This window comes from Phacochoerus africanus, chromosome 4 (assembly GCF_016906955.1).
Source record: "Phacochoerus africanus isolate WHEZ1 chromosome 4, ROS_Pafr_v1, whole genome shotgun sequence".
Taxonomy (NCBI): domain Eukaryota; kingdom Metazoa; phylum Chordata; class Mammalia; order Artiodactyla; family Suidae; genus Phacochoerus; species Phacochoerus africanus.
The window spans coordinates 8,820,492-8,846,060 of NC_062547.1; the positions used below are offsets into that span (position 1 = coordinate 8,820,492).

Here is a 25,569-nt window from a genome sequence, read left to right on the forward strand (position 1 = left end):
ACACCACAGCTCACGGCAACACCAGATCCTTAACCCACTGAGCAAGGCCAGGGATCGAACCTGCGGCCTCATGAATACTACTCAGGCTTGTTGCTGCTGGGCCACAACAGGAACACCAGTGCGTTCTGTTTAAAGACACTAAGTTTTGTGGAAATTTTTTACAACAGCCATAGGAAACTTGTTCACATCCCTTATGCTCAGCCTTCTCCGGGAGTCTCAAACTGGCCCACAGAGCTTTCATTTTCCCATCATGATGTTTTTGGTGGGGTAAAGCTGGAGTGTTCAAATCCCCATAGGCCTCACCACTCCCTATTGTCTTCTATCTGACAGATTCACACATTTATGTCACCCTCTGGCCTTTGTGGCCACTTTGGTTTAACCCTCACCTTCCCTTCATGTGTTTTCTCAATTGTAGAAGGAAAGATTTTTGTCACAGGTATGTTGAGCAAAAGAAAAACACTGGTGGCCTTCACCGCCCGATTGCTCCTCCTCTCGCAAGAAAGCCGCCGGAGTTTCCCGCTGTTGATCACTGGGTTAAGAACCCAACTCCTATCCACGAGGATGCGCGTTTGATCTCTGGCCTCGCTCAGTGGGTTAAGGATCCGGCATTGCCACGAGCTGTGGTGCAGGTCACGGAGGCAGCTCAGATCCCGCATTGCTGTGGCTGTGGTGGAGGCTGGCAGCTGTGGCTCTGATTCACCCCTAGCCTGGGAGCCTCCACATGCTGCACTTGTGGCCCTCAAGAGAAAAGTACTGAATGTAGTCTAGAAACAAGAACACACTTTCATTTTGAATCTTTCCAAGTTGTGTTGGCCAATCTAGACAGTTTGTATTTCCATATAAGTTTTTAAATCTTTTGCCAGATAGGTATTTTGCAAACATTTTCTCCAACCTTAGAGCTTGTACTTTCATTTTTATAACAATTGAGGGAAGGAGAAAAATTGGAAATAGAGTGTATTATGATGAGAAAAGTGGCCCTGCTGATATTAACGTCTGATGGGGGTTCACTCTTTGAGCGAAGGTTAAGCTGAGCCTTAGCTGAAGGCCCAGGTTCTGGGGTTCACAGACTAGGGGGTGCTGTTACCTCCAGCACAGCGGTGTTTCTTTATCCTTTTTTTTTTTTTTTTTTTTTGTCTTTAGGGCCGCAGCCACGGCATCTGGAAGTTCCCGGGCTTGGGTTGAATCAGAGCTACACCTGCCAACCTACACAGCAGCCACAGGAACTCTAGATCCAAGCCACATCTGCGACCTACACCACAGCTCATAGCCACGCCGAATCCTTAACTTACTGAGCAGGGCCAGGGATAGAGCCCGGATCCTCATGGATGCTAGCTGGGTTCATTACTGCTGAGCCACAAGGGGAGCTCCCACAATGACGTTTCTGTGTGAGCTCTTCCGAGTCTCCCCCCAACTTCATCGGGTCCAAGTGACATTGAGAAAATGCAGTTCCTCTGGGGCTTTGGGCTCACACCGGCTGGGGCCTCCCTCTGCTCTTTCCCGTCCTCCCCCAGGGAAGAGGTGGCTTGCTCTGGCCTGGTGAGGAGATTCAAACTGCTGAGCTTTGGGGCATCACGCATAACCCTATGCAATCCGACTTCACCTGCCCTTCAGATCCCTCGAACGAGTCGTTGACCCGATGAGTCTTAATAATTGAATGTCCTACTTTCAAGTCATAGTTTAACTCGGTGCCTTGAGAGAAGTTATAAAAACTAGTTTTGAGTTCAGGTGACCTAGGGCTACAGCAGACCCAGGAACAAATGAGCTGAGGAGACAAAGGGCAGTTCGTCCCCCACCCCCCTCAACACCGAAGGATAGGTAACAGGTGTGGGAGTCCGGACCTCAGCTCCAGTGCCCCTGCTATAGGTCCTGCCCCATGGCCTTCACTGACCTCCTGCTGCAGGTGGCTGGAGTCGGCCGCTTCCAGCAGATCCAGATTGTTCTGCTGACTGTTGCCCCTGCTCATGACCTTCATGCATAACACACTGCAGAACTTCACGGCCGCCATCCCGGCCCACCACTGCCACCCACCTGCCGACACCAACTTCAGCAGGTGGAGGCCTGGCTGCCCCGGGATGGCCAGAGGCAGCCTGAGTCCTGTCTCCGCTTCACGTCCCCCCAGCAGGGACCAACGGCACGGGGACCGCAGAGCCCTGCACCAATGGCTGGATCTCTGACCCCGGCACCTTCCCTTCCACCATCGTGGCTGAGGTGAGGACCCCTGGATCCCCTAACCCCCACATCCAACCCTGTGACCCCATCTTACCATCCCCACACACAGACATAGACGGTGTGAACCTGACCGGAGTGCGTCTGACTGTGGGAGGACCCTGGAGCCATTAAGAGCTCTGCCCCAAACACAGGGAAGTGGACGGGGACGGGGGGTGGGGGTGGAGTTGAGGTCTTCCTGGTAGAAAAGGTTGTGGAATTCCTTGCAGAGGGTGGCTCCCTGCCCCTCCACTGCCAGCAGAGAGACAGTTACTGCTGCTGGAGATTGATAGGGTGCTTTGGTTTCCCTGAAGGGTTGGACGATTCCACAGGGTAAGGGCATGGGGAGGTGGTACAGAGGAAGGGAGAAAAGAGCCCCGCAGAGAGTGGAGGGTAAAAAACGAATTCCTGAGCAGGGGATGCTAGGCTCAGAGTCCTAGAGACAAAAACCATTTCCTGACTTCATCTAGAAATAGCTCTCAGCAGCTGGAGCCAAGAGATGGAGAGCAGCCAAGGAACTAAGAGGGGAAAAAACAACAGGGTTATGGGGAGGGGGGAGTCCTTTCATCTCTAGTAATTTAATACCCATCCTCTGAAACACACATGCGGTCGATTGTCGAGTCTCCCTGCTAAATGGTGCATCTGGCTGAATTCTGCACCTCGTAGCTGTGACATCGATGATGCTCTTAACATCTGTTCTAGTCAATGGCCTTTTGGTTGCAAGGAAGAGAGGCTGTCTCAAGTCGGCTCATGAGAAAAGGGACTTGCGGGGAATCCAAGTGCAGGAAATCCAGGTGTGTGTCCAGGCCTCACAGAAACTGCAACCAGGAATTAGAGCCCGGGCCATCTCTATACACTGAGCTCTGTTACTCTCTTTCTCCATCCGTTTCATCTGTGTGTTCATATTACAAGACAGCCACCCGTGCCAGCTCTGATCCACCACTCCTCAGATTCTTTTTTTTTTTTTTAATTTTTCTTTTTATGGCCACACCTGAGCCATATGGAAGTTTCTGGGCTAGAGGCCAAATTAGCTGCAGCTGGGGCCTATGCCACAGCCACAGCAACACGGGATCCGAGCATGTCTTCGACCTATGCCGCCGCGTGACAATGCTGGATCCTTAATCCACTGAGCCAGGCTAGGGATCGAACCTGCACCTTCCCAGAGGCAACATCGAGTCCTTCACCCGCTGAGCCACCATGGGAACGCTTACCTCTCAGATTTAGGGCCCACCACCAACCAGGACGTTTCTGTGTATCTTCATTCAAGTTCTTAAAAAAAGGCTCTGATTGGCTCAGCGCGGCACACTGATGCACAGCTGTCATTCAACGCAAGCTCATCTGAGCATGAAGAGTAAGTATATAAAGACTCCTGAGGCCAAATTCCAAGACGGGCAGAGGTGGAGCTGGCTCTACGGGCAATAGGAAGCAGGGCCGTGATGTCATCAGGACCCTTGCTGACGCTCTCCCGTCTTTACCTTTCTTTGCATACTGGGCACGTAGCTGCGTCCCAGAGCCTTCACCACGTGGCCTCTGACATCCCAGGCTCACTGCTAATAACGTCTTCATCAGAGAGAAAAAAAGTTTCTGTCTCTCTGCTCCAACACTGAAAAAATCTAGGATAGGTTTATTTGCGACCTTCGGTCCTGTGCCCACCCCTTGGTCCAATAGCTGTAGGGCAGGGAGGGAGAGAGTTATTATGAAGGACCAGGCTGAGTCTTATTTTCGCTTCTGTTCTGCAGATGCTAAACAGCTGTCATTCTACCGCTCTACTTCCCGGGCCCACGACCGTCGGGTTTCTTTTCTCTCTTGTTCTTTCCCCTGAGGCCAGTCTCATAGCATCTGTTCATTTCTCATAGCCTTTATCAAGTTAGCAAGGCAGAGCTTTCCTCGGCAGCAATTCTCTCAGTCTCCCTCAAATCCACCTCTGTCTGTTCCTAGACTTTGGTTCCCGTTGGCTGAGCACATAGTCTATATTCATTTATCCTTTTATAACCTGGACTACACCCTGTTTCATCGCTAGACCACATACAGGTCTTGTTCCTTTGCATTCCTCTGGTTTGTCACCTCTTTCCTACAGTCTCTTGGTTCTCATCCTTCCGTTCCTCAGTTCCAGTCTACAGGGTCCCTAACCCCTCACTGTAAGAGGCCCCACATGCCTCTCCTCGGTCGTATTTCACTTACTGTTAAAATTATTACCCAGTCTGACACAGCCCCCAAATCTTTCATAAATAAGTTATGTCAGAGAGTTCCCACTGTGGCTCAGTGGGTTATGAACCCAACAGGTATCCATGAGGATGCAGGTTCGATCCCTGGCCCTACTCAGTGGATTAAGGATCCAGCGTTGCCATGAGGTGAGGTGTAGGTCACAAATGCGGCTCAGATCCTGTCTTGCTGTGGCTGTGGCTGTGGCATAGGCCAGGAGCTACAGCTCCAATTCAACCCTTGGTGTGGGAACTTCCATATGCCACGGGTGCAGCCCTAAAAAAAAAAAAAGTTATGTCAGATAACACTTAGAATTACAGAATAGCAGTTATTTGAATAAAACAGCAATAAAGTCCATTGCTCTTTAAAGAAAGTGTTCAAATGCCAACCTCCCAAATTTTACGTCATGTGATGTGTGCATCCACAGGGGATTCAAAGTCCCGCAGTAGAGTTCCCACCATGGCACAGTGGGTTAAGAATCTCAGTGCAGGATGTGAGGGCAATCTGGCTGCGACATCTGTCACCCCACTGATGGCCAGGGTTGATTCAGCTGATCTGGCTGGCTAGACGGGTGTCCCCTTCCTCCCTCACTGCTCCAAGTGCGTCCCCCCGAAGCTGACCATCCCCGAGAAAGGAGGACCGTTCTTCCGTCAAGGGTATAGGAGTAGCGGCGCTCCCCTGCTAGAACCTCCAAACGAGCTCTCAAGAATCTGACTGCATCAGCTCAGGTCACCGTGCAGGTGTGGGGTTTGATCCCTGGCCCAGCATAGTGGGTTAAAATTTCCGCGTTTCCTTGGAGAATAGCCTTGTGGCTGCCCTTCGGGAGAGGAAGGGAGTGGGAGGGATCGGGAGCTTGGGGTTATCAGATACAATTTAGAATAGATTTACAAGGAGATCCTGCTGAGTAGCATTGAGAACTATGTCTAGATACTCATATTGCAACAGAACAAAGGGTGGGGGAAAAATATGTATACATGTAAGAACAACTTGATCACCTTGCTGCACAGCGGGGGCGGGGGGGGGGGAATAAAAAAAGAAAAAGAAAGAAAAGAAAAGAAAACACAATGAAAATTTGAAGGGAAAAAAAATTTCCGCGTTTCTGCCACTGAGGCACAGGTTGCAGTAGGGGCTCGGATTCAACCCCTGGCTCAGATTCAACTTCCATAAGCTGCAGAGGTGACCATTAGAAGAAGAAGAAAAAAGAAAGTCCCAGAGTAATCATTACATTCACAAATAAAGATTTCTCTCCAATCAAATCAGGAAGAGAAGTAATGACACTTAAAGGATGAATTCATCTGGACATAAACTAACATATTTTAGGGAGCATTCCCTAATCGTCCTGATCAACCCGGCCCCTTTTCCTTTTTTTTCAGTTAACAAAAGAAATGAGTTTTCAGATCCACTCCAAAGTATACAAAAATGAGCTCTTAATTGTGAAGGAAATGCCACCCCTGTTTGTCATTTTGACTTAATTTTAATAGCACATCCATCCGTAGTATGATTCCTGCAGGCTGGAGAGCTGTTTTACTCCAGCTAGAGAGGAAGTAATTTTAAAGTGAGAAGTTTTTTCTTATATGCATTGAAAAGAGCAAGAAAATGTAAACTATCAATTGCTGCTTATTCAGGATGGCAAGTAACTACCACCCCCGCAAATGTGCTTATGAGAAGTTGATGGAAGAATGCGCAAGGGCATTTCACAGACCCCAAGGTCAAGAGCCTGAGCCCAGCCCTACAATGGACCAGGATCAGGTAGTTCAGGAGAACCGCAGCTGGACTCTCCATCTCTGCCTCTCTGGCACTAAGCTCTCACCTTGACATCTCTCTGACTAGATTATTGCATCCTTTGCCCCTCCCCGTCTTCCTTCTCCCCCACCTCCTCCTTCTTTTTCTCCCTCTCCCTCTCCCACTCTCTCTCTGTCTCATGATTTCTCAACGCCACTTCCACGCTGTTCCAGCCTTGGCTGTCCTTAAGAACCTCGCTTCTCTGAGTTGCTTTTTCCAAATTTTGTAAGAAAAGAACCTGATGAGCTCTGTCTGCCCACCTCCAAGGTCACTTTTCTTCAGCTACACCCAGGTCAAAGAGCCCCGAAAGAGGGTGAGGTGTCAGTGCTTGGAGAAGAGGGAGCAGTCTGGGAAGATATCCCTTACACGTTTTGTCTGTTTGTTTTTGCTTTTTAGGGCTGCACCTGCAGCACATGGAGGTTCCCAAGCTAGGGGTCTCCTCGAAGCCACAGCCGCCGGCCCACACAACGCCAGATCCGAGCCGCGTCTGTGACCTATACCACAGCTCACAGCAACACCAGATCCTGACTCCCTGAGCGAGGCCAGGGATCGAACCTGAAACCTCATGGTTCCTAGTCAGATTCATTTCCACTGCACCATATTTTGAAATAACTTCTCACCAGATGATGAGAAAGTGTGGGTGACTCAGGGAAGGAGGCCTCGTTATGTGCTAGTTCCAATTCAAGATCCTCAGCCCCACCAGGAGAGAGGGAGTGGGTTTTTGTGGGGCCAACCCAGCTCTCCCTGACCCCAGTTCTTTCTTCCTCACAGTGGGACCTCGTGTGCACACACAAGAGCTTGCCACAGTTGAGTCAGCCCATCACCATGGCAGGGGTACTCGTTGGAAGCTCTATATTTGGGATCACAGCCGACAGGTCAGTGGTGAACAAGGCTGAACCAAGAGCAAAGGCCTCGCGGAGTTCCCATCATGGCTCAGTGGTTAATGAATCCAACTAGGAACCATGAGGTTGCGGGTTCGATCCCTGGCCTTGCTCAGTGGGTTAAGGATGCGGCATTGCCTTGAGCTGTGGTGTAGTTCACAGTCTCAGCTCGGATCCTGCGTTGCTATGGCTCTTGCATAGGTAGGCTGGCGACTACAGCTCCAATTAGACCCCTAGCCTGGGAACCTCCACATGCTATGGGTGTGGCCCTAGAAAAGACAAAAAGACCAAAAAAAAAAAAAAAAGAGCAAAGGCCTCGGCCTTCTAGGGAGCACTGGCATCCTCGAGAATCTAGGGAGGGACACAGGACCGTTCCACCCAAGCCTGACCACGTCTGGAAAGTCTGTGGGAACTCTATCAGCATTTTCCATGTTTCTCCTCATTTCAGTTACTCCTTACATTTACCCTTTCGAAGCCAGGGTGAATGGTACTATTATCTGCATTTTTTTTTTTTTTGATGAAGACATTAAGTTTCAAGGATGATAGATAACTTGCCCAAACTGCCTAGAAGGAACCCAAGATAATTACGCTATTAATTATGGGGAACAGAATTGGAGAGAAGAGGAATTTTCCTTTTTCATTACTATACTGTTTGAACTTTTATGATCATTCATTACTTTTACGGTGCTATAAAGTGAAAGTTAAATGTTTACTTTTTTATAAGTACAGTCAGGGAGTTCCCACTGTGGTGCAATGGGATCCATGGCATCTCGGGAGCACTGGGGCAAGGGGTCAATCTCTGGCCTAGCACAGTGGGTTGAGGATCTGGTGTTGCCATAGCTGCAGCTTGGATCCGATCCCTGGCCCAAGAACTCCATGTGCCACAAGACAGCCAAAAAATTTTAAAAATAAAAAATAAATAAAAGTACAGTCAGTACAGCTACTAAGTGGCAAAAGCAGGACAAGAATCGAGATTTCCCGACATCCTGAAGAAGTCACTTTCCACCACTTCTGCCTTGTATGTGACACGTGAGTGTCACAGAAACACAGACCTAGGAATCGGTAACCACGAGGGACAAGTCTCAGATCTGCCATAACTGTGTGGCACAGCCTCTCTTGGACTTGGTTTTTCCATTTATATAATGGGGGCCATGGTGAGAGTGAAATTAGCACCTGCAGCTCAGCATTGGTTACTCTAACCTTGACCATATTCCAGGCCAAAGACCATAAAAAGAACATGGGACGAATAAGAGGAGGCATAAAGAATCAAATTTGAAAATATTAGAAATGTCATAGCAGATCAAAGACACAAAACTAGATCTATTATTCATAAAATATAAGCCACAGACATGTCCATTTTGCACAAAGCATAAACCTTGCATGCATTTCCCCCCCAAAAAAAATCACATAAGCCAAGCTCATAGATACAGAGAACAAGATGGCTAGTTGCCAGAGGCAAGGAGGGGTAGAGTGGGGGTAAAGGGTGTCAAAAAGTACAAGCTTCCAGTTATAAAATAATTCGATCATGGGAGTGTAATACACAGCATGGTGCCTACGCTTAATAATACCATATTGCTTGTTTGAAAGTCTCTGAGTAGATCTTAAGTGGTCTCATCACACGCGCACGCACACACACACACACACACACACACACACACACACACAAATCATGACTATATATGGTGATGAATTTTAAGTATATTTATTGTGGTGATAACTTCACAATATATACAATACAGAATCATTATGTTAGATGCCTGAAACTATTTATAGTATTGTGTGTCAATTATACCTCCGTTTTTTAAAAAGCACACATGAAAAGGCTGTCTCCTGTCTTAACAGGAGTCACCATTGACCAACAGTTGAAGAATCAACCACACCCCAGAGCAGTAGTTCCCAAACCTTGGGAGCTTGTTAAAAAATCAGACTTTTAGGAGTTTGTCATGGCTCAGCGTTAATGAACCCAACTAGTATCCATGAGAATTCAGGTTCAATCCCTGGCGTTGTTCAGTTGGTTAAGGATCTGGTGTTGCCTTAAGTTGCGGTGTAGGTTGAGATGTGGCTCAGATCCTGCATTGCTGTGGCTGTGGTGTAGGCTGGCAGCTGCAGCTTCAATCTGACCCCAAGCCTGGGAACTTCCCTATTGAGCAAAAAAAAAAAAAAAAAATCAGATTTTTAGCTTACCTTTCAGATATTCACCAGGCCTTGAATAGAACTTAGGTATCTGGATTATTTTCAACACACCCCTATGATTCTGATGAAAGTGTGCAGCTCCCTTCAAGGAGATATCATGGGTTGTGTCAGGACCCTGGACAGCAGCAACCCAAGGCTCCTCCCAACACAAGGTCCCCTGGATGCCAGCAGTTACCCAACTATTCCCCACTTCCCATTCCAGCATCAAACTCATGGCCACATGTGCGCAGCCTGACAAGCATCTGTTAGATTGTCCAGGGCACCAAGGATGAGACAGCCAAGGACATGGGGTGGGGGAGCAAGCAATGTGTTAAGTTAAGTGGGACACAGAGTTCCCGTGGTGGCTCAGTGGTTAACAAATCCGACTAGGAACCATGAGGTTGCAGGTTCGATCCCTGGCCTTGCTCAGTGGGTTAAGGATCTGGTGTTGCCATGACCTACGGCTTGGATCTCTCATTGCTGTGGCTCTGGCATAGGCTGGCAGCTACAGCTCCGATTAGAACCCTAGCCTGAGAACCTCCATATGCTGCGGGTTTGGCCCTTGAAAAGGCAAAAAGACAAAAAAGAAAAAAGAAAAAAAGAAGTGAATGAAAAGTGAGGCAGAAAGAGAGGGGAATAAAGTTCTGGGGCAGAGTTCTAGACAAAAAAAGTAGAATAGACAAGGCCCAGAGGCCAGAGTGTGACTCACTGAAGGAAGTGAAAGTGGTGCAGGATGGCCTGAGGGTAAGGCTTGTTCATCTCTATTTCCCAGGTCAAGCAAAGGGCATGGCACAGAGTTGCCAACTCAAAATATTTGTTGAATTAAAATGAGTTGAAGGAAGTGCAGAGGGAGTGGCTATAGACAGGTCAAAAGGGGTTTGGGACAAGCAAGGAAATATGAATGTTGGGGTTGGGGACACCGAACAGGAGTATGCCTGGGAATTCAGAGCCTTCCAGTCCATCCTTGCTCCACACATTACTGAACCTAGCCAGAGATCACACCATCCTTGCCTTACCTGTGAGGGGGCTGGGAGTGCAGAGTAGGACTGAGCTGAAGAGAGGAGCCCTTCTACTCCAATATGAGGATCCTCCTCCATCTGGAAGTGACAATCACCCCCAAATACACACACTCACACAACCCTGACTTCAACCTAAACTCTGCTCTTCTCCCCAGATCTGGAGTGGCTGCTCATCCATGCCCAGCCAGGTCTAGGTCTCCTATTTGGATTTACCCCCACCTTAGATCAGCTGTTCCTGGCTGGCATGGCTTATGCTGTGCCCCACTGGTGCCACCTGCAGCTACTGGTCTCTCTGTCCCTCTTTGTCGTCCTCATCTACTACAGGTGTGTGGGACCTCAAGTAAGGTAGAGGGTTCACAGTAAGTCACAGATGGACATAGTATCTCCAAGAACACCCCCTATCTCTCCCCCTAGTATCAAAGCAGATCCAAGCAAAAAAGAACCAATGCCCAGATTGATAGGTAGGGAAGACCATGACCAGAAAGGGGCAAGATGTATTCCAGGTCTCCCAAGAAGACAGTGGCAATCCTTGAAGTGGTACCCAGGGCTCCTAACCCCCAGCCCAGAATTCTTTTCACCACTCCAAATTGTCTTTCTGCCCTGGTCTGTGCCTATCTCAGAAAGCCACACCTCTGTCAACCTGGGCTGAAGTCATGCCCACTCTCACCCCCCACCCATAGGTTCTTCATCGAGTCTGCCCTCTGGTACTGCTCCTTGGGGAAACTGGACCTCACCCTGAAGGCCCTGCAGAGACTGGCCCAGATCGACAGGAAGCAGAGAGAAGGTGCCAAACTGAGTGTGGAGGTGAGAATCCTGGGACCTTCTGTGATACCCCTCCCAGGGCTCTGCCTGCCCCCACCTTCATCCTAGAACCCAGGACATCTGATGCTTCCCAAGCAGGGAGTAGAGGGAGGGGTCCTCAGAGGAACCCAATCCCTGAGCCCCTTCTATCCAAGCAGATGCTCCAGATGAGTCTGCAGAGGGGCCTGACTATGGCCAAGCCCAGCCCTTGATGCTGCAACTGCTGCATGCACCAGCTGTCCACAGCTCTTCTTCTGTCTCCTGCCACTATGGTAGGTCCATCCCCACTCAGGTAAGGGGATAGACCAAATGATGGACAGATAAGAAGACTGAGAAAACAGGACAAGCTGGGAAAGTGAGAGGCTGAGGGAGGCCCTCCAGCCAGTGGAAAAGGACACAGGTGCTCTGGAGGCACAGAGGGTTCCCCACTTGTCTAGAGAATGCCCAGCTGTCCCTCTGCTCCTGAGCTTTGAGCTCGGCCAAGTGGCCCTACTGACCTCATGAAAAAAAAAAGCAGCAGCCACCCCCAGGAGCCCTGATATTCCAGGCCTGAGATTTCTGTATCCCAGGCTTTCACATTCCTCCAAAGATGTCCCTATGCTTCTTCTCTTGCCTTCTAACAAATTACCCCCTATTTAGCACCTTAAAATGGCACATACTTATTATCTCACAGTTTCTGTGGGTCAGGAGCCCAGGCAGAGCTGAGCTCCTGCCTGAGTCCTCTGCTTAGGGCTTCACGAGGATGAAACCAATGTGTCAGACATGCAGCATTCTCCTCTGGAGGCTCAACTTGAGAAGAATCCACTTGTAAGCTCACCCAGATTGTTGCCTGAACTCACTCTCTCACAGCTATAGGACAGGGAACCCTGGTTTCTTGCTGGTTATCAGCTGGAGGTTACTGCAGCTTCTAGAGACTTCTCTGTTCTTCATATGGCTTCCCACATCACCATGCCAGTAAGCAGGGTCTCCAGAGTGGGTCTGCTAGCAGGGGACCGCCCTAGAGTCTATCTGCCACCTGTCTTCTTAAATACTGTGCAATGTGTCCCTGGCAATAGGGGATCATTTGCCGTTGACAAAAGTACAGCCATTATCTCACTTGATTTGAATATTTCCATAGTGACTCCAAAGGAAAACTTAGAGGTAATCCCTGTTTATAAATTGATGGTAGGCAGTCAGGATAAGCAAACAGAAAATTTTTAATTTCTTTTATTATAGTTGATTTACATTGTTCTGTCAATTTCTGCTGCTCAGCAAAGTGAGCCAGCTGTACATCCACACACATTCTTTTTTTCACATTATCCTCCATCATGTTCCATCACAAGTGATCGGATATAGTTCCCTCTGCTATACAGCACAAAAACATTTCTTTTTTTTTTTTTTTGTCTTTTGTCTTTTTTGTTGTTGTTGTTGCTATTTCTTGGGCCGCTTCTGCGGTATATGGAGGTTCCCAGGCTAGGGGTCGAATCGGAGCTGTAGCCACCGGCCTACGCCAGAGCCACAGCAACGCGGGATCCGAGCCGCGTCTGCAACCTACACCACAGCTCACGGCAACGCCGGATCGTTAAGCCACTGAGCAAGGGCAGGGACCGGACCTGCAACCTCATGGTTCCTAGTCGGATTCGTTAACCACTGCGCCACGACGGGAACTCCCACAAAAACATTTCTTAATGATTTCCTAATCCTGTATTTCAGAAATAACCACCACGAGCACATGTCTGTTCAAACGTTTACTATTTTCACCTACAAGAAACACACCAACACAGAGTAATTTACATTACATGTATTTACAAAAATTCAATCTTACTCTCTGTATAGTTTTAGAATCTTTTTGTCCTTAATATCTCATGAACATCTTTCCACATCAATAAAAGCAGACCTAGACGATTGGTCCTGAATTCTCACTGAGTCCCTCCCTCCAGGTGGGCTCCAATCTCTTTGCCTACGGCAAGGAGCTGGAAGAATTTTGCAGGCAGCAGGTGGTCCCGGCAACTCATGAAAGGCAGCAGGTGGTCAAGCCAACTCATGAAAGGCTCAGGACAATGAAGTTCTACCTGTTTCCAGACCAAACTGCCTCCAGGCATTGGTGCTGAGAGGAGGAGAAGTGGGGCAATTCACAAGCATGGGGCTTATTTGTGCTGGTTGCTCCCAGGCCAGCCGTAGAAATAATAGGCAAATGCTAGAAATTCTGGGGCGCCTAAGTTGAGTATATTCTTGTATCCACTACTCAAGAGCGCCACCATAGGATTCCTGTCCTCCACACACACACCTCCCAAGCTTTACCTTGTTCTCATTACTCTCTTCTCCTCCAGACACACACACACACGTACCTATGTTAAAAAGCACTGTCTTCTTTATCATTTACACATCTCCAAGCATCTTGTGCCCTAGGTTTTTGTGGCTGCTGTTGACACAGATAATTATGTTGATCCAACTGCACTGAATCAATGCCTTCCCTTTTCTAACAACAAAACATCACACACAAGATGTTGCCAAACATGTAAGACCCCACATAAAATCTCTAACAAACATTTATGGTACCTATTACCCTTCCTGGAAGTTGCTCCCTACACTGTGAGAATAAATTTTCCCCACCTCCAAAGAGAACTCCATTTTTAAAGACTATCTAGTATTCCATAATTTTGGAATTTATTTTATTCGTATCGGTGGTTCTTTCCAGCTCTCCCCAGTCATAACCAAGAAGCCACAGGCACACATATCCCCTTGCATCTGCCTTACATCCCTTGGAATAAACCTTAAAAGTGTACTTACTGGCACAAAATTTTGAAAGTATGTAAGGCTTTTCGCAGATATTTTCACCTACTCTCCAATAGAGTCATGTTTTACAAATGTGTATAAGAGACTCTTGCCAAGACCAAATACTACTGTGCTGAGAAACAGGAGACGTATGTCATTGTTTTAATTCACATATATTTTATTCTGGAGGGAGTTGAACTTTTTCTTTATATAATTTTGATCTGTTTGTAATTTCTCTTCTTTGTAAACTTTCTGTTTGTATCCCTTGCCCATTTTTTCTTTTCATGGACTCGTTAAGAACCCTCTTTTGCATTAAAGATATTAACCTCTTACCATACGAGAAGGGTATTTTTGCATTTGCCTTTTAAAATCTGTCTTTTAAATTTACCACTTTTTAAAAAATGAGATCTCTTATTGCTTTATCTAATCACATGTATCTTTTTTTAAAATTCATTTAGGGAGTTCCCGTCGTGGCGCAGTGGTTAACAAATCCGACTAGGAACCATGAGGTTGCGGGTTCGGTCCCTGCCCTTGCTCAGTGGCTTAACGATCCGGCGTTGCCGTGAGCTGTGGTGTAGGTTGCAGACGTGGCTCGGATCCCGCGTTGCTGTGGCTGTGGCGTAGGCTGGTGGCTACAGCTCCGATTCAACACCTAGCCTGGGAACCGCCATATGCCGCGGGAGCGGCCCAAGAAATAGCAACAACAACAACAACAAAAGACAAAAGACAAAAATAAAATAAAATAAAATAAAATTCATTTAGGTTACCCTCCTTCTATTTTTTTTTTTTAGGGCCACACCCACGGCTTATGGAGGTTCCCAGGCTAGGGGTCCAATCAGAGCTGTAGCTGCCGGCCTACACCACAGCCACAGCAACTCAGGATCCAAGCCACGTCTGGAACCTACACCACAGCTCACAGCTACGCTAGATCCTTAACCCACTGAGCGAGGCCGGGGATCAAACCCGCAACCTCATGGATACTAGTCAGGTTCGATAACCACTGAGCCATGACGGAAACGCCAAAGTTACCCTCCTCCTGAATATAAAACTATTCACCTGGATTCTCCTGGATGGTGTGAAGCCACCTTTATTACAATACTGTTTCTGGACTCCTCAGTCCCACTGACTTGTCTGTCTATTCTGGTGCCAATATTTTTCTGTGTAATTCTTTTTTTAATGGTTGCACTTGCAGCATATGGAAGTTCCCAAGTCTGGAGTCTTGGGAACATAACACTGGAGACTTAACCCACTGAGCAAGGCCAGGGATCGAACCCACATCCTCACAGAGACATCGGGTCCTTAACCTGCTGAGCCACAAGAACTGCTGTGTAATTCTTAATTATAGGGTGGCTCATATAAGGCTGTCTTCCATGGGAGTTCCCTTCATGGCTCAGCGGTAACGAACCCCGACTAGAATCCATGAGGATGCGTGTTCCATCCCTGGCTTCACTCAGTGGGTTAAGGATCCAGCATTGCTGTGAGCTGTGGTGTAGATCGCAGATGCGGCTTGGATCCTGTGTTGCTGTGGCTATGGTGCAGGCTGGCAGCTGTAGCTTGGATTCGACCCCTAGCCTGGGAACTTCCATATGCCGTGGGTGCAGCCCTAAAAAGAAAAAAAAAAATAGAAAGAAAGAAAGAAAGAAAAAAAAAAGATTGCCTTCCGAGGAGAATTTCTCACGTGCCCTTTACCAACCTAGAGGCAAGACGCTGCATTTCAGCACATCTCTAAGGAGCAAAGCTGCCCCACAAAGTGTCACAAAATATTGTTTTTGCTGATTTTATGAAGACTCCCCGAGAGGTGGAAACGATGCTTACATCACATACCACGGAGTCAAAACACTCAACAGCTGTTTCTGTTCTCCCTCAAATCCATTCGAACAGTCAGTGATGCTCCCCCCCCCACCCCCGCCCCGCATAAACTCTAAAACCTCCTAAGGGTTCCTCTCCGGGGGTAAATGTTCGTACACCACTCACAGAGCAAAGCTCCTGGCATTAAATGAACCCTCTTTCTTACAAATCAAGATGTTACACACAGACACACAAAAAGGTGTTACTTAAGCATCCCCATGAGGAGGGGTTTCTCTAAAACACCCTCTCCCAGGGCAATGAACGAATCCAAGTATGTGCCTATAAATAGCAGGTCCCTGGGGCAGGGGTTTGGGTAGAGGGAAGAGGATCTATTGCAAAGTAAAAAACATTTTCTCCTAGATAATTTTAAAATGTATGATAGATAGCGTTATTTTTTTAGAACTCAAGAAAGACTTTCTTAGCCGCTTTCCAAATATAAAAAGCCCACTCTAAGAGTTCCCGTCGTGGCACAGCAGAAATGAATCCAACTAGGAACCATGAGGTTGCGGGTTCGATCCCTGCCCTTGCTCAGTGGGTTAAGGACCCGGCGTTGCCATGAGCTGTGGTGTAGGTCGCCAACGCAGCTCAGATCCTGCGTTGCTGTGGCTCTGGCGTAGGCCGGCAGCTACAGCTCCAATTGGACCCCTAGCCTGGGAACCTCCATACGCTGCAGGTGCGACCCTAAAAAGCAAAACAAAACAAACCAAAAAAAAAAAAAAGCCCACTCTAAGGATGGATATAAGGCCTAAAGGAAAGGACAGATAGGAGAGCGGTTTGCCTATTGCAACTGCAAGATAGACGTGGCAGTTTGGCTGTGACCCAAAATGTATCCCCTCTGCTTGTGCCCCAGGTTTGTACCATGTTTCAGCTTCTCTGGCTTGATCATGAATCCGCAACGTTTTGGGATCAACATCTACCTGACCCAGGTACCCTTCGCAACTGTGGAAACACCATTCTATTTCCTGATCTTTTTTTTTTTTTTTTTTTTGTCTTTTTGGGCCGATCCCATGGCATACGGAGGTTCCCAGGCTAGGGGTCGAATCGGAGCTGTAGCTGCCGGCCTACACCAGAGCCACAGCAACATGGGATCCGAGCCGCGTCTGCAACCCACACCACAGCTCACGGCAACGCCAGATCGTTAACCCACTGAGCAAAGCCAGGGATCGAACCCGCAACCTCATGGTTTCTAGTCGGATTTGTTAACCACTGAGCCACGATGGGAACTCCTCTATTTCCTGAGCTTTAAGGCCACCAAATCACTTGGTCGCATGCCTCCCCACATGGCCTTCTTCTTGCTGCTGTCAGGAATCTTCATTCTGACCTGTGCAAGGATCCCCCTGGGTGAGCACGTGCCCCGTTCCTGCTCCTGCCCTGGTCCTTTCCCAAGCCCAGCTCCCAGTCTGGCCCAAGTCAGCTACCTAGAAGGGTACAAAAGACTCGAGTCTCCTCCCAGCCTTTCCCAGCACCTTAGCATTTACCTCTTTTCCTTCCGGGTCAGACAGTCCTCCGCAGGAGAATGGTGGTTTTAGGAAAAGGCGGTATGAGCGGCTCTATGAACTGCCTCTTTATGCACTTGGGGGAGCTGTACCCCACAGTAATACGGTGAGTGGGACGTGGGGGAGAAGTCCTGGAATGGAACAATCAGACCCTAGAACCAGAAAGTTTCCAGTCAGAAAGGGGGGGAAGGTCAATCAATTGGTTTTGGGTTTTTTGTTTTTTTGCTTTTTAGGGCCATACCCTCAGCATATGAAAGTTCCCAGGCTAGGGGTTGAATCAGAGCTACAGCTGCCGGCCTACACCGCAGCCACAGCAACGCTGCATCCTTAACCCACTGATCAAGGCCAGGGATCAAACTCCCATCCTCATGGATACTAATCGGGTTCACTACTGCTGAGCCACAGTGGGAACTCCCAATCAATTGTTTTTTAAGGCAAGAAAGGCTAACAAAAACATGCAGAAATAAGGACAAATTAAAGACAAAAAGCAAGAGGTGGGGGTTCTCACGGTGGCTCAGCAGGTTAAAAAACCAACATTGACTCCGTAAAAATTGACATAGGTCACAGAAGCGGCTTAGATCTGGCATTGCTGTGGCTGTGGTGTAGGCCTCAGCTGCAGCTCCAGTTCTACCCCTAGTCCAGGAACTTCATGTGCCGCAGAAGTGACCATTAAAAAAAAAGTAAGATGGTATCAATAACTCCAAATATATCAAATCACTATAATATGCAAATGAATTAAACCTACCAGTTAAGAGGCAGAGATATTCCAAGTTGATTTCAATTAAATCTAGTTCATGCAGTTTATAAGAGACCCATCTAAAATGTTAGACAATGAAAATCTTAAATGTGGAGAAATAGAAAAAGATATATTAGGTAAATATTAACCAGATGAAAGTTAGATAGATACAGGAGTCGAAACAGACTTTAAGACCAAAAAAATACAACGGTTAAGAATATGGCTCTGGGAGTTCCTGTTGTGTCTCACCGGGTTAAGAACCCAACTAATATCCATGAAGATGCAGATTTCATCCCAGGCCTCAGCGGGTTAAGGATCCGGTGTAGCTGCAAGCTACAGCATAGGTTCCAAATGCGCCTCAGATCTGGCGTTGCTGTGGCTGTGGCGTAGGCTGGCAGCTGCAGCTCCAATCTGACCCTGAGCCCTGGAACTTCCAAATGCTGTGGGTGCTGCTGAAAGAAAAATAAAAATAGAATATTACTCTGGGAATAAAAGGTAACTAGTCCAAATGCTAAGTCATCTTACCTATAAAACACAAAAAATAATAACAGCACCAGAAATAGATTAAATAGAAAACAAAGATATAAAAAAGAGATTCAAGGAGGCATTCCCGTCGTGGCGCAGTGGTTAATGAATCCGACTGGGAACCATGAGGTTGAGGGTTCGATCCCTGCCCTTGCTCAGTGGGGTAAGGATCCGGCGTTGCCGTGAGCTGTGGTGTAGGTTGCAGACGCGGCTCGGATCCCGCGTTGCTGTGGCTCTGGCAAAGGCCAGTAGCTATAGCTCCGATTCGACCCCTAGCCTGGAAACCTCCATATGCCGCAAGAGCAGCCCTAGAAAAGGCAAAAAGACAAAAAAAAAAGAGATTCAACAAAACAAAAATTGATCTTTGACAATATCAATGAAATGGAAAAATCCCTCCAAATAATAATTTTTAAAAAAGAAAGACTAGGCATGAATAAATATTAGGAATAAAAAAATCTGAACTATAGACTTAGAGTAATTACAAAGATGCAAAAAAGATCTATAAACAAGTTTACACTAATAAATTTTAAATTTAGATGAAATTGACAAATTCCTAAAAAAGATAATATAGGAAAACTAATTCTAGAATAAATAAAAATTCTGAACAGTAAGCTTTAAAATCTTGCCTCAAAGAAAACATCAGGCCCAGGAGTTCCTGTCGTGGCTCAGTGGTTAACGAATCCAACTAGTATCCATGAGGTTGCGGGTTCAATCCCTGGCCTTGCTCAGTGGGTTAAGGATCTGGCGTTGTCAGGAGCTGCAGTGTAAGTCACAGATGCGGCTCGGATCTTGCATTGCTGTGGCCGTGGTGTAGGCCGGCAGCTACAGCTCTGATTTGACCCCTAGCCTGAGAACCTGCATATGCTGCAGGTGCAGCCTTAAAAAAATAAAAGGAACAGCAAATAATAGAAATAGGACTGGAAAGGAAAAATAAAAACTATCACTATTTAAAGAGCATAGAATTATCTATATATAAACATCTAAAATTATTAGAAATAGTAAAGTTTGGCAAGATGGCTGGATACAAGCTCAATAAATAAAGATCAATTGCATTCTCTACTCTTCTAAAAATTAGAGTTTTATTTCAATGCCTACATCAAGAAAAATTTTAAATTATATCGAAAAGTATCAAAGAAAATGTAAATAAATGTATTATGAGCATGGATAGGAAATCTCATATGTCAACTCATAACTGACAAAAGATGAAATTAAAATGTTAATGATTCTAATACTGATTTATAAATTCAATGAAATTCTGATCAAAATCCCAAGAGTTCCCTGGTGGCTCAGTGGGTTAAGGACCCAGCAATGTCACTGCTGTGGCTCGGGTCACTGCTGTGGTACAAGTTTGATCCCTGGCCCTGGAACTTCTGCATGCCAAAGGCATGGCCAAAAAAAAAAAAAAAAAAAAGAAAGAAAGAAAGAAAGAAATCCCAATGGCTATTTTTAGGAAACTGGCAAGCAAATTCTAAAATGTATATAAAAGTGCTATGAGTCAAGTATAACTAAGGTATTTTTTAAAAAAGAACAGAGTGGGTGTTCCTATTGTGGCTCAGTGATAACGAACCCAACTTGTGTGCATGAGGACATCCTGGCCCTACTCAGTGGGTTCAGGATCCCGCATTGCTGTGAGCTGAGGCATCAGTCGGCAGCTGTAGCTCGAAATCGACCCCTAGCCTGGGAACTTCCATATGCCACGGGTGTGGCCCTAAAAAGCAAAAAAGAAAAGAGAAGAAAATAAATGAAAGAAAAAAAGGGCTTCTATTTCTTTTTTCTTTTTTTTTTTGTCTTTTTAGGGCTGCACCTGCGCCATATGGAGGTTCCCAGGCTAGGAGCTGAATCGGAGCTCTTGCTGCCGGCCTACACCACAGCCACAGCAATGCTGGATCCTTAACCCACTGAGCGAGGCCAGGGATAGAACCTGCATCCTCATGGTAACTAGTCAGATTCATTTTCACTGTGCCACAATGGGAAATCCTATTTCCATTAAAATAATAAAATAACATTGGCAATAATCCCCAAAAGAGTATAAAGTTTTTTGGGAGGAGTTGTTTGTTTTTGTTTTTTTTGCTTTTTGGCCACACCTGAGGCATATGGAGATTCCCAGGCTAGGGGTCCAATTGGAACTGTAGCCACTGGCACACCGGATCCGAGCTGCTTCTGTGACCTACACCACAGCTCATGGCAACACCAGATCCTTAACCCACTGAACAAGGCCAGGGATCGAACCCACAACCTCATGGTTCCTAGTCGGATTCCTTTCTGCTGTGCCACAACGGGAACTCCTAAAGTGTTTTTAAATATCCTTAAAGTATTCTTAAATATCCACCAAAGAGGTCGAATAAGAGTTTAGGCTAACCGTCTGGAGTTCTTGTCATGGTTCGGCAAATTAAGAACCCAACTAATATCCATGAGGACGCAAGGTTCAATCCCTGGCCTCACTCAGCAGGTTAAGGATCCAGCATTGCCAGAGCTGTGTTGTAGGTTGCAGACCCTGCTCAGATCCAGCATTGCTGTGTCTGTACCACAGTCCAGCAGCTCCAGCTCCAATTCAACCCCTAGCCTGGGAACTTGCACATGCTGTGGGTACAGGCCTAAAAAGACAAAAAAAAAAAGACAGAGAGAGAGAGAGAAGCATGTAAAATATCATTTATTTAGAGAAAATACGATCATCTACCTAGATAAACCAATAAAGTCAATCAACAATTAAAACTAATAAAAAGAGTTCAGCAGGATGCCGGATACGAAATTAAATCAATGACATGTCAATAACAATAACCTAGAAGCTATAACCTAGAACCAATAATGTAGAGAAATAATCTTGAAAATCTTTGAAAATGAAGACACCATTCAGAATAACACCAAAAGCTACGTATTATCAGGAAATTAACAGAGGACACCCAAGACTTCCCTGGAGAAAACTCTTGAAAACTTTTTAATATCATAAAGATCATCCTTGTAAATGAAGAGATTTCTACACTCTTGTTTAGAAAGACATAATATAACAAAGATGTTCATCCTCAATTAATTTATAGAAATTCAATGGAATCTAATCAGAATTTCCATTAGATCGTTTTTTTTAGAGACTCCAAAAATTTACTCCAAAACTTATATGGAAGGAAAAAGACCACAATTGCTAGTTAATTCTGAAACAGGAAAGCAAAGATGATGTTTCTACCATCTGTTAGAAATATACAACAAAGCCATAGTGTGTCTGTGGCTTTCTTGGTGCAAGAAGAGGCAGACAGAATTAAGAGGGGGCTTGGAGACAGATGGTTAGAGATGGAGATAGAGATGCAGATGGAGATGGAAAGGGAGGGAGAGGAAGAGAGAGAGAGGGCAACTGTATCAATCTGATTACATCAAAAGAATGACTTGTGGGGAGGACGCAATGGACAAATTTAAAAGACAGATGACAGGTTAGGAGGAGATATTTGCAACACTTAACACAAGCAAAGTTCAAATATTAAGAATGTACATGAAACTCCTACAAATCAACAAGAAAAAGAAGGAATCGTAGCAGAAACATGGGCAAAAAATATATATATAAATAAAGAAATGGGCATTTTATTTATTTAATTTTTTTTTTCTTCAGTGGGCTTACTTTTAAGTCAGCCAGAGGGCTGTGGGAAATAGAAACTCCACTCTATTTTTTTTTTTTGGCTTTTTGTTGTTGTTGTTGTTGTTGCTATTTCTTGGGCCGATCCCGCGGCATATGGAGGTTCCCAGGCTAGGGGTCGAATCGGAGCTGTAGCCACCGGCCTACGCCAGAGCCACAGCAACGCGGGATCCGAGCCGCGTCTGCAACCTACACCACAGCTCACGGCAACGCCGGATCGTTAACCCACTGAGCAAGGGCAGGGAGCGAACCCGCAACCTCATGGTTCCTAGTCGGATTCGTTAACCACTGCGCCACGACGGGAACTCCAGAAATGGGCATTTTAAAGACAATGAAACCCAGAAGGCTAACCACAGAAAGAATGAGATCATTCTTTACACACATTAAACTGGCAACATTAAAAAGCTGGATAATGGAGTTCCCGTTGTGGCTCAATGGTTAATGAATCCGACTAGGAACCATGAGGTTGCGGGTTCGGTCCCTGCCCTTGCTCAGTGGGTTAAGGATCCAGCGTTGCCGTGAGTTGTGGTGTAGGTCGCAGACGTGGCTGGGATCCCACGTTGCTGTGGCTCTGGTGTAGGCTGGCGGCTACAGCTCCGATTAGACCCCTAGCCTGGGAACCTCCATATGCCCCTGGGGGGAAAAAAAAATTTGCACACAAAACAACACATTTTACAAAGACATATTCAAATAAAAAATGCACATCAGAAGTTCCCACTGTGACCCAGTGGGTTAAGAATCCAGCTGTAGTGGCTCTGGTCGCTGCTGAGGCATGAGTTCAACCCCCGGCCCAGCACAGTGGGTGAAAGGATCAGGCATTGCCACATCTGCTGCAGCTCAGATGCACTCCCTGGCTTGGGAACTTTCATATGCCGTGGGTGTAGCCTTTAAAAGAAAGAAAGAAAAAAGAAAGAAAGAAAGAAAGAAAGCAAGCACGCACATCCACGCAATAGAATAGTTGACTTTGGCAAGGAAGGGATTAAGAGTGGATAATGGTGATAAAAAGGAGTACACAGTTTTGTTTTGCTTTTTTGTCTTTTTAGGGCCACACCCACGGCATACGGAAGTTCCCAGGCTAGGGATTGAATCGGATCTGTAGCCTTCAGCCTACACCACAGCTACAAGCAATGCCAGATCCAAGCAACACCAGATCCTTAACCCTGGAGTGAGGTCAGGGATCGAACCCACAACCTCATGGTTCCTAGGCAGATTCATTTCTGCTGCACCACGACAGGACCACCTGTTTCTAATCTTTAAGTAAAAGTTTGGGTCATGATTTCTCTTACTTGTGGCTGCAAGTATCCTACTGGATACTTCTGCAGGGTAAAGGAGAATAAATGTGGTCAGCACGATGGCCTAAAAAAAAAAAAAGAAAAAGAAAAGGGCTTGGTGTGAACAGGTAGGCAGTGGTTGTGGAGAAGGAGAGGATCAGAACTGATCCTGAATGTGGTTTTGAGGAAGAGCCAACCAAATTCATATTTTGGATGTGGGAAATAAGGGAGCAGGAGGCATCCAGCATCATTACTAGTTGTTGTACACCTATAACGGTAATAAAATTTGTTAAGTAATTTAAGAATAAAATAAAATAAAATAAAATAAAATGTAACACACACACACACACAAAAGAATCATTACTAGATACTTGAGCAGCTGGGTGGTTAGAGGTACCCTGGTCTAGGGATGGGGAGACCCGATCAAAGAGCAGACTTGGGAGTTCCCGTCATGGCGCAGTGGTTAACGAATCCGACTAGGAACCGTGAGGTTGCGGGTTCGGTCCCTGCCCTTGCTCAGTGGGTTAATGATCCGGCGTTGCCGTGAGCTGTGGTGTAGGTTGCAGACGTGGCTCGGATCCCGCGTTGCTGTGGCTCTGGCGTAGGCCGGTGGCTACAGCTCCGATTCGACCCCTAGCCTGGGAACCTCCATATGCCTCGGGAGCGGCCCAAGAAATAGCAACAACAAAAGACAAAAAAAAAAAAAAAGAGCAGACTTGGAGGCAGAAATGAAGAATTCCTGACCATATAAAATTTGAGAGGCCTTTCAGATGTCCAAACTGCAGATGACAAGTTGGAAACTGGATATCTCATCTGGAGCTTGGGGGAGAAGGTAGTGGTCGCCTTGTTCAAAGTTATACAGCAGGTCCAAATTGGAACTGGAGGAGTTCCCTGGTGGCCTAGCAGTTAAGAATCTGGCATTGTCACTGCTATGGCAAGGGTTCAGTCCCTGGCCTGGGGACTACCAAATGCCATGGATGCAGCCAGAAAAAAAAAAAAAAATGGAACTAGGACCCAGGCTTCCTGGTTCTGAAAACATTTATTTCCATCTTTCCTTGCAGCCAAGGTATGCGCAAGCATGTGGCCCTGGAGGGATGTGAGAAGAGAAAATACCATCAGCCATCACCCATAAGCCCCACCGGCCTCACCAAGGTGCTCTTCCTCTCCGCAGGCAGAGAGGTCTGAGCATGACGGCCGCCTTGGCCAACACAGGCAGCATCCTGAGCCCGCTGGTGAGCACAACCTCAGAGGTTTACCTTTCCCTGCCTCTCTGCATCTATGGAGCAGCCCTTGTGGCTGCCTGTCCCATCACTGTCCTCCTGCCGGAGACTCTGGGGCAGCCACTGAGAGAAGGTAGGCTGCCCCCTCTTCCCACCACCCAGAGCTATAAGGAGCTCCCAGCTTCTTGATTCAGCCCCATTTGCCAAAAAAAAAAAAAAAAAAAAAAAAAAAGGCCAGACCTGGAGTTTCCATCTTGGCTCAGTGGTAACGAACCTGACTAGTATCCATGAGGATGCAGGTTCGATCCCTGGCCCCACTCAGTGGGTTAAGGATCCGGCATTGCTGTGGCTATGGTGTAGGCTGGCAACTACAGCTCTCATTCGACCCCTAGCCTTGGAACGTCCATATGCTGCAGGTGCGGCCCTAAAAAGACAAAAAAATAAATGAATAAATGCCAGACCCAGGGGAGAGCAGGGACTAACCAGTGGTCATTCAGTTGGACTCTGGTGGAGCCAAGGCCAGAATCTAGGCTTCCTGCCTCCTGAGGCTCCTGGTCCCGTTCTCACAGATAAGTGGAGTCCCCTAGAATCCTTTCTGGGACTCTCAGCTCTTGGAAACAGCGAGAGATTTGGAATAAAGTGGGACCGCTGAGCACAAACACCTCAGAAGGATTCCCCAACTCTACTCCCACACCCTGCTCCTCCTTTCCCACAGGTGGAAAGAGAAACCCGGGCAGAAGCAGCAGGAGCAGCAGATGGTCCTGCTCCAGCCTCCCGAGGACTGAGAAGGGGCAAAGCACGGACGGAGCCCCCGCATCTCCTGGAGGTCCACACCCAGAGGAGGGGGAGAGGAACGGCAGCCAGGGGAAGACGGGAGGGACCCCTGCTTGACCTGTAATTCCAGAGAACACTTCCCCTAGGCCTCTGCTCCTAGCCAGACCCACCCTCCCATTTCATTGAAAGTAGCTACACACAACTTCTCCCATTCTTTCCACCGTGGCCACTCCACATCAGCTAACCCTTGGTGCAAAAATTCAC

General features: G+C 46.9%; 1 protein-coding gene across 1 annotated transcript; it reads left to right on the plus strand.

Annotated features, from left to right (window-relative positions):
• Positions 1 to 1,870: 1,870 nt before the first annotated feature.
• On the plus strand, positions 1,871 to 25,316 carry LOC125124121 (solute carrier family 22 member 6-like). Its single transcript, XM_047774281.1, is given in 16 exon segments — positions 1,871 to 1,945; positions 1,947 to 2,049; positions 2,052 to 2,120; positions 2,123 to 2,208; positions 6,961 to 7,064; positions 9,466 to 9,485; positions 10,417 to 10,585; positions 10,942 to 11,065; positions 11,221 to 11,256; positions 12,982 to 13,145; positions 16,515 to 16,590; positions 16,912 to 17,013; positions 17,163 to 17,266; positions 24,483 to 24,664; positions 25,101 to 25,104; positions 25,247 to 25,316. Coding segments are annotated over 16 exon segments (1,485 nt in total). The 5' UTR covers positions 1,871 to 1,873.
• The last annotated feature ends 253 nt before the right edge of the window (positions 25,317 to 25,569 follow it).